The sequence below is a fragment of the Talpa occidentalis genome, unplaced genomic scaffold, assembly GCF_014898055.3.
Source record: "Talpa occidentalis isolate TD23 unplaced genomic scaffold, MPIMG_talOcc4v2.1 talOcc4.12, whole genome shotgun sequence".
Classification (NCBI taxonomy): Eukaryota; Metazoa; Chordata; class Mammalia; order Eulipotyphla; family Talpidae; genus Talpa; species Talpa occidentalis.
The window spans coordinates 7699217-7708022 of NW_023601212.1; the positions used below are offsets into that span (position 1 = coordinate 7699217).

At 54.6% G+C, this 8806-nt stretch overlaps 1 protein-coding gene across 2 annotated transcripts in view; it reads left to right on the forward strand.

The window, feature by feature from the left end:
• GNA11 (G protein subunit alpha 11) overlaps positions 1-3083 on the forward strand; it is a 49640-nt gene extending 46557 nt beyond the window's left edge. For both annotated transcript variants that reach the window (XM_054693046.1, XM_037505033.2), the window contains exon 7: positions 398-3083. In XM_054693046.1, the coding sequence (XP_054549021.1) occupies positions 398-588 (191 nt within the window). In that variant the 3' untranslated portion in view covers positions 589-3083. The remainder of the gene's footprint in view (positions 1-397) is intronic.
• Positions 3084-8806: the final 5723 nt, after the last annotated feature.

Here is an 8806-nt window from a genome sequence, read left to right on the forward strand (position 1 = left end):
TTCTGGAGGGGGTGAGTGTGTGTGTGCTTGTGCAGGTGCGGGCAGGCCCGTGGAGGGATGTGTGCCTATTGGGTATGGGTGTGTTTGGGGGGACATGTGCAAGAAGGGACGTGTGCCAAGAAGGAAGGTGGGCCTGGGTTTGGAGGGGTTTGGAGCCTCCAACATGAGCAGCATCTGTAGTCCCGGTGCATCCCTGGTGCGGTGGGCCGTGGCGTCTGGTGGGTGGAAATGGGGTGAGGGGGCGGGTGACCCCAGGTGGCTGCTGTCGTCAGCGAGCGGCTGCGGAGCACCCCAGGCTGCGCCGCCTGAGCCGGTCCCGGGCTGTCACTGCAGGAGCCGGCGGAGGAGCCTGTAGAGCCGGGTCCCGGCGAGGCTCCTCACCCCTGCCCCTCCCCAGGGCCCCAGCGGGATGCCCAGGCAGCGAGGGAGTTCATCCTGAAGATGTTCGTGGACCTGAACCCCGACAGCGACAAAATCATCTACTCCCACTTCACCTGCGCCACCGACACGGAGAACATCCGGTTCGTGTTCGCGGCCGTCAAGGACACCATCCTGCAGCTCAACCTGAAGGAGTACAATCTGGTTTGACGAGGCCCCGCGGGGACGGGGAGCAGAGATCCACCCTGGGGCGCCCCTCCTTCAGCGGCGCGGCGGCGGGTCTGCCTGGTGGCCTGCGGTCACCCGCAAGGCGTCGCTTTTTCCTGCCCTCGGCCGCGGCCCCTGCTCCACGACCAGGGATGCCATCTTTCTCTCTGCACTTTGCCCCGCCCGCCTTCTGTCCCTGGCTCAGGCCACCTTTTTTCTGGCCTTGACTTGTGGCTCGCTTTTTTCTACAAAAAAAAAAAAGGAAAAAAAAAGGAAAAAGAAACAAGGGGAGAGCAGACACCGCGCCCCACGCCGCCTGCCCGCGCCGGTCCCAGGCCTCCCTGCCCGCGTCGCCGCCCGGACACACAGATCGCCCCCTCCTCGTCGCGGAGGCGTGGGGAGGTGGAGTTGTGACTTTTTCTCCCCCCCTTTTTTTTAAATTATTGATATCCTCACGCCTTGCCCTCTGTTTTTGCTCACTGGACTCCAAGATGTGGGGGTGGGTGGCGCCCCCTGTTGCCCGCCCTGGAAGTGCCTAACCTTTTTTTTGTTTGTTTGTTTTTAATTTTTTTTTTTTTTTTTTGGAAAAAAAAAATCAAGAAACAAAGTATCCCTGGTGCCCAGAGGCCAAATCCCTGTCTCCAGCCTGGGTGGGAGGGTCTGTTCTAGATCTCATGGGAGCCCTTGGGGCTCGGGCTTCTCTGGGCTGTCTCTAAACCAGTCTAGCCACCCCTGAGTGTTCTGGGGCTCCCAAGGTCTTATCCCCAACACCTCCCACCCAAAGGCTGCCATCCAGGCACAGCCGAGGGCCATGTGCCCACCCGCCCAGATCAGAGAGTACCCAGCGGGGAGGCCAGGATGGCGGCTGGAGGGATGGTCCCCCCCTGTGATCCCAAGGACAGAGGCCCGCTTGGACCGGGAGCCACTTGCTCTGACAGTGAGGGCGCATGGGGACTTTTTCAGAATATTCTCAGGTCTGTCCCCGAGAGGCGGAGAGAGGCCGGGGGAGGTGCTGGTGGCTCAGCACCTAGCTCCCGCGGGGCTCTGTGCGGCGCTGGCTCCATCTCTCTCGAGCCATTGCCACGAGCTGCTGCCCCGAAGGAGCGGGCAGCCTGCGCGCTCCCAGCGTCTCGGGGCAGCGAGGTCCCCGCCAGGCAGCCTCTGGGTCTGGCCACGGCCATGGCCACGCACTGAGCCGGAGCCCGGGGGCCCCTGGCCCAGCCGTCCTCTCCCAGAGGTTCTCTGAGGGTGGAAACGGGGAGCTGGGGAGGGTGGGGGGCTTTCCAACACCACAGTGTGACTCTACAGACAACACTACAGTATGAATGACACTACAGTGTTCGTGTTGTGACTTGTGGGTTTTGTTTTTTGCACAAGTAACGAGAATGGACTGCCAGCGATGCCTTGGCCCCAGCCCCCTCCCTCGGGACCCGCCGCAGGAGCTGTCCGAATGGCTGCTGCTCTTGGGTCTGTCGACAAGTGTAAAAGAACAATGGAAAAATCTACCCAAATGGCCAGTGTGTGCCTGGGCCCCCCACTTCCTCTGCGGCCTCCCTGGGGCTTTCCTGGCGGGCGGGGTGGGCCTGCTGGTTCCCTGAGGAGACGGCCTGGCGGGCTGCTCTGGACGAGGGGCCACTACATTCCTGATCAGGCCCGGCCGGGGGCCCAGCACCCTCGCCGGTTGGCGGCTCTCCCAGGAGCCCCTCTGTGCCAAGTGCTGCGTGTGCGGAACCTGATGTGCACCCTCCCTGGGGCGGGGGTGCTCCTGGTGGGGGGCCCTCCCCGGGGCCTCGGGGCCCTCTCCATGGCTAGGCCCCAGTCACTCTAGAGGACCGGACTTGGGCTCTGGAGGCGGAGGTGGCGTGAGCTCCTGAGGGGACCCACAGTATTTACTTCCCAGAGAGGGCAGTGCCAAGCATTCCAGAGCTGAAGCCTGGCCCTTCTGGAACCCCGCGCAGCTGGGACCCACTCTCCAGGAGGATCCAGACCAGTTCTGTGCGATGCCGGCTGGGTGGGAGTTCCGGGGCCTGTGCCTCCCCGCACGGGAGGTTGGCTTTCGCCTGGATGACCTTCATCTCCGCGGACGCTTTCTCGAATGGAGTGCCACCTCCCATCGCTCCACTGTGCCAGCCCTCAGCAGAATCCGAGTCCTGCCGGGGGAGCCCCATCTCCCCAGAGACGTCCTAGTGCCAATGCCCCCTAGTGGCGGTGCAGGGAGCGTGCCGGCAGCGGGGGACGTGGTCCGGGTATTCTTGTATATTATTACACAGTCCTGATTTCAGACGATTTAAACAGCTATTTAAAAAATATTATATAAAAATGACGTTTTTAACTTTTTGTCATGGGAAATGCATGTACTGTGAGTGCAGGTGGGTGGGAGCGCAGACTGCTCGGCGTGTCGGGGCCCTGACCCCTTAATCCAGAGAGTTGATGAAAACCGACTTTTAATATCTTCTGAAATGAATTGTTTTAAATTGGAATAAATTTTGTTCCTAAATGCCCTGGCCCCTCTGGCTTGTTTCCTCTGCTGGCTCCGGTGGGGGGGGCGGGGGGTGCATGGAAAGGGACCTGAAAGTGTCACCTGGACCCTGTACTGTTAGCGACCCCTGGCACCTTCAAGCTGTGGTCTGAGCTCGAGGGAGCGATGCCGTGGCTTTCTGGGGTGACCACCTCAGGTGGGGCCACAGCACCGGGGCCCCTGCTCTGTGGTCCTTTTATTTCACCCTTGAGTTCAAGTTCACCCCAGCTGGGCTATCCTGTGGGAGAAGCACCTCATTCGTAGGGGCCGAGGGCTGAGATGGGGGAGGAGCTCGGGTTCTGGGCTCAACATGCTAGTTAATCCCTGGATTGGGGGAAAGGGAGACACTTGGGAAGCCGTTCCCCTCCGGCCCCCCCCCCCCACTTTGTGTAGCAATGTGGGACCAGCCATGTCTGCCATCTCCCTTTGACCGCACTTCTTTTTTTAAGAGTTAATTCTGCAAGAGCATAAAAGTTGCTGTTTCAAGTGCACAGCTCGGGGGCATTAGCACGCACACTGTTGTGCAGCCGCCGCATTCCGCCCCCCCCCCCCACCCTCCAGCTCCAGAACTTTCTCATCTTTCCTGATAACTGTTAACATTGACCACAAACGCCCCGCCCCCACCCTAGCCCCCTGGCACCCACTGTCCTGCTGTGACTCCTCCAGTGGGGTTTTGACTCCCGGGGCCCTCCCGTGAACGGAGTCCCGCAGCAGTGTCCTTGGGTCCGCTTATTCTCCTGAGTATCGTGTCCCAGGGCCCACCCACCTTGCAGCTGGGTCTGAATGGCCTTTTTAAGGCTGAATGATGCTCCGCTGTGTGGATGGATCCCTTGGTGTATCCATTCGCCTGGGGCTGGAGACGTTGCGTCCAGCGTAGAGCTACTGTGAGTCACGCTGCTGTGACGGGCCTGTCTCTAAGACCCTGCTCTCAGTTCTCTTGGGTCGGTACCCAGAGTGGAATTGCCGCCTCTTATCTAATTTTTTGAGGAGACACCGTCCTGTTTCCGCAGCGATTGTTCCATTTCACGATCCCAGCAGTGCGCAGGGTCCCAGTTTCTCCCCATTCTCTTCCAGTTTTATTTACTCCCGTCAGTGGCATGTGCCTTGGCACGGGGTGAGGCAGGTGCTGCTGTAGACCACCGTGCAGCCTCCCAAGAAAAGAGAACATGGAAGCAGGATGGGGCGTGAGAGTGGCCTTTTCAAACAGGCTGTTCAGGAAAGTCCTTTCTGAGCAGTGACACACAAATGGGATCCTGGGAGACCAGAGGGCGAGGGGGCATCCTGTGGCTCAAAGGTAGGGTTTCCCAGGCAGAGGGCACAGCCCTGTGGAGGCCGTGCCTGATGCAGAGGAGGAACAGCCAGAGGCTCATGGCTGGAGCAGACAGACGGAGGGGGAGGAAGGGCAAGTAGATCGTGCTGGGCTGTGTGAGTCCTGGGAAGACTTAGGCTTGTGCCCCAGGGGCTGGTAGCCCTAGGGGCTGTGGGCAGAGGAGCTAGCAGGACCTGACTCAGGTGCACAGGCACCTTTGGTGGCCACTGCCGGGCGGACAAGCAGGGACCTGGGTGCCGGTGAGCGCGCTGGTCCAGAGGAGCAAGGATGGCGTAGATGCTGTGGCAGAAGCCAGGACCAGGATGGATGCGACTGCACAGTCCAGGCGCTGAGAATGGCAGTGGGCCCCCGGCAGAAGCAGAGGTGGGGATGGGCGTCCGGAGGGAGTGGGGTGCCTGGAGGAAGCCGGGCAGGCATCGCGGGCGCACATGCTGTCATGCCACCCAGTTCCAGCAGGTGTCGCTAGTTGCTGTTCTCCGACCTTCCTGCCTTTAAGGCTTTAAGGCACATCCACGGGCGTGGGCCTCCGCTCATCTTTGCTTTAGAAGGGAGACCTGGGGATCTCCTTGGGGGCACAAGGGGTTAAATCTCAGCACTGTGAAGCTATCTGCAGCCACTGCAGCAAGCCAGGGAGCAACCCACATGGCGCAGCAGACCTCTCCTGTCTCGCTGGCTGCTCCCCTCAGCAGTGTATTTCAGTAGATCTTCCTGTTCTGCTCCCCACTCTGTCTCTGGTGAATCTTCTCACCCCCAACACCCACACCTCTGGCCTGCACCCCAGTGTGCATAAATAAATGAATCTTTAATATATATGTATATATAAAAATAAGTAAATTTAGCAAGGTTGCAAAATACAAGAGCAGTGTATAAATACAAGAACAGTGTATATATATGTGTGTGTGTGTGTGTGTATACATATATTAGGGCCCATGAGCACTTGCGGGGTAACTGGGCACCATCTGAAGCTGTCTAGCCTGGCTGGTGCACAATGAAACTCCAAGACCTCTTGTTACAAAAGTAAGTGAATTTCAAGACGAACAGCCTTCCCCAGCTCATTAGTTGACCCTGCTTGCTGAGTGTGGACACCTAGGTTGTTTCCACTCTTTGTCAATTGTGAATATTGCTGCTGTGAACACGGGTGTGCAAGTTCCACTTTGAATCTTTGCTCTCTAGTCTTTTGTTTGGGTATATACCACATAGAAAATCCTAAGGAATCTCCAAAAACAGTACTTGGAAATTAGTAAATTTAGCAAGGTTGCAAAATACAAGATCAGTGTATAAAAATCAAACATGTTTCCATACAGTAGTAATCAATCTGAAACTAAAATTTAAAAAACAGTACCATTTATAATTTTTTTAAAAATCAAAGCACAGTCAGAGAAAATATTTGTAAACCACGTATCTAAAAAAGAGCTTGTATCCAGAATATATAAAGAATTATTAACATATAATGTGGTCATGTGTCTCTTAATACAGGGATACATTTTGAGAGGTGTGTCATTAGATGATTTCATTATTGTGTGAACATCACGAATAGTAATTGCACAAATCTAGATGGTATAATCTACCATCGAGACTGTACGGGTAGAATCTATTGGGACAATCATTGTGTAGTAGGTCCATCGTTGATGAAAATGTTGTTATGCAGTGCATGACTGTAATAAGAACCCACTTAAAGAAATGGCAAGATATTTGAATAGACAGTTCACCAAAGAAGATACACGGATGGCACTTGGAAAGATAGCCAACATCATTATTTGATCAGGGGATTTCAGATTAAATCCATGAAAAGGGCCTCCCTGGTGGCGCAAGGGGTTAAGATGCAATGTATGAAGCTATCCGCAGCCACTGCAGCACGAGTTTGATTCCCGGCCAGGGAGCAACACACATGGTGTGCAGACCTCTCCTGCCGCCCGCTGCTCCCCTCAGCAGTGTGCTTCGGTCCTTCTGCCTGCTCTGCTCCCCGCTCTGGCTCTGGTGAATTCTCTCACCCTCCCGCGCTTCTGACTGTACCCAGTGCTTGTATAAATAAATAAAAAAATAAATCTTTAAAAAAAAAACAAAGAAATGAACAACACTGTTCATGTCAAACCTGAACATCTACGTTATAGCAGCACTATTCATGATCACTCCAACTGGAAACAACCTATAGGTAAGGGGATAGAAGATGACCTGTCTACACAATGGAAAAGTATTCGGCAGCGGAAAAGGATGGGCTCCCTGCTGCAGAGATGGAAACCAAATGTTAAGTGAGAGAAGCCGGTCTCAAGGGCTGCATAAGGTATAATCCCTCTTATACAACATCCTCAAGAACATCAAAAAAAAAAAAACCCCATAACATCTGTGACATAGTGATTTATAGGAACTATATAAATGTGGTCATACAGATGACCGAACTATGTATCTTATAAATTATTTTATTTATTTATTTATTTATTTATACAAGCACTGGGAACAGTCAGTAGCGTGGGAGGGTGAGAGAATTCACCAGAGCCGGCAGGAGGGGTCTGTGCGCCATGCGGGACCCTCCTCCTGGGTTGGGGAGCAGCCGGGGATCGAACCGGCGCTGCAGAGGCTGCAGGCAGACCCGCAACCCAGTGCTCAACCGCTGCGTCACCGGGGAGGCCCCCATATCTTATAATTTTTTTTCTTCTTTCACAGCTCCTGGCTCATAGCTCCTCAACGCCTTGGGATTTCCTGTGCTGAGAGTGATAAAGGCATCTCTTTTATGTCAATGAGGAAAGCACCTAAGGGTGGGAGCTGGTGGCCAGGGGAGCCTGCCATCTGATTAGAGGGTTGAAAGTTCCAGACCCACCTCAAACCTCCGGGGAGGGGAGAGGAGCTGGAGGCTGGGTTCATGGCTAATGGTCAATTAGTTAATCAATCATACCAATGTGATGAAGCCATCACGAAAACCCAGAGACAGGGACTTAAGAGAGCTTGCGGGTCGGTGGGCGTGTGGCGATTGGGGGGAACGGTGTGCCTGCAGAGGGCACGGAAGCCCTGCGCCCTTTCCCCACCCCTGCCCCATGCGCTCTTCCATCTGGCCGGTCCCAGGTTATAGCCTTTGTGAAAACCAGCGACCTCGCGTCTAAACGGGTTTCCTCATTTCTGTTTGCAAATTAATCCAACCTGAAGGAGAGGCATGGAAGGAAATCTCTGATTTGTACCCAGCTGGTCAGGAGTCCAGGTGAGGACCTGACGCGGAGGGCAGTCTTGGGGGATGAGCCCTTTATCTGTGGAATCTTTTTTTTTTTTAAAGATTTATTTATTTGTTTATACAAGCACTGGGTACAGTCAGAAGCCCGAAGGGTGAGAGAATTCACCAGAGCCAGAGCGGGGAGCAGAGCAGGCAGACTGACAAAGTACACTGCTGAGGGGGGGAAGTGGGCACAGCAGGAGAGGTCTGCGCGCCATGTGGGACCCTCGCTGGTGGCCAGGGATCAAACTGGCGCTGCAGAGGCTGCGGGCAGCCTCGCAGCCCAGCGCTCAACCACTGCACCACCGGGGAAGCCCTCTTTTTTTTTTTTTTTAAAGATTTATTTATTGGGCCTCCCAGGTGGTGCAGGAGGTGGAGTGCCACGCTGTGAAGCTGTCCCCAGCCTCTGCAGTTTGAGTTCGATCCCGGCCGGCCAGGGAGAAACCCACATGGCGCAGCAGACCTCTCCTGTCTCGCCCGAGGCTCCCCTCAGCAGTGTCTTCGGTCTGTCTGCCTGTTCTGTTCCCTGCTCTGTCTCTGGTGAATTCTCTCGCCCTCCCGCACCTCTGACCTGTGCCCCAGCTCTTGTATAAATGAATAAATCTTAAAAAAAAAAAGAAATTATAACCAGTAAGGTATAGCTAGCAAAACTATCCTTCAAAAATGGTGAAACTAAAAAAAAAAAAAAAGGTATAACTAAGGTACTTTCTGAACACACACACACACACATGCACAAAAGCTGAAAGAATTCATTACCAGTAGACCCACAATAAAAAAAAAAAAAGATTTATTTATGCACACAAGAACTAGGGTACGGGGTCAGAGGTGAGGGGGGGTAAGAGGATTCACCAGAGATGTAGAAGGGAACAAACTGAAACACACTGCTGAGGGAAGCGGCGGGCGGGACAGGAGAGGTCTGCCGCACCATGTGGGTTGCTCTGTGACTGGTGGGGATCGAACTGGCCCTGCAGAGGCTGCGGACAGCTTCACAGAGCTGCACTCAACTGCCCGCGCCACCAGGGAGGCCCATGTGTGTTATTTTTTTAAAAGTACGCTCACCCCCATGTTCCTGAATGAACTACTACGTGATAAACATTGTACACAGGGCCTGGCACATAGAAGGGAATCGACTTGCCTGTTTGGGGAACTAGAAGGGAGAGTTACTTGGAAGCTA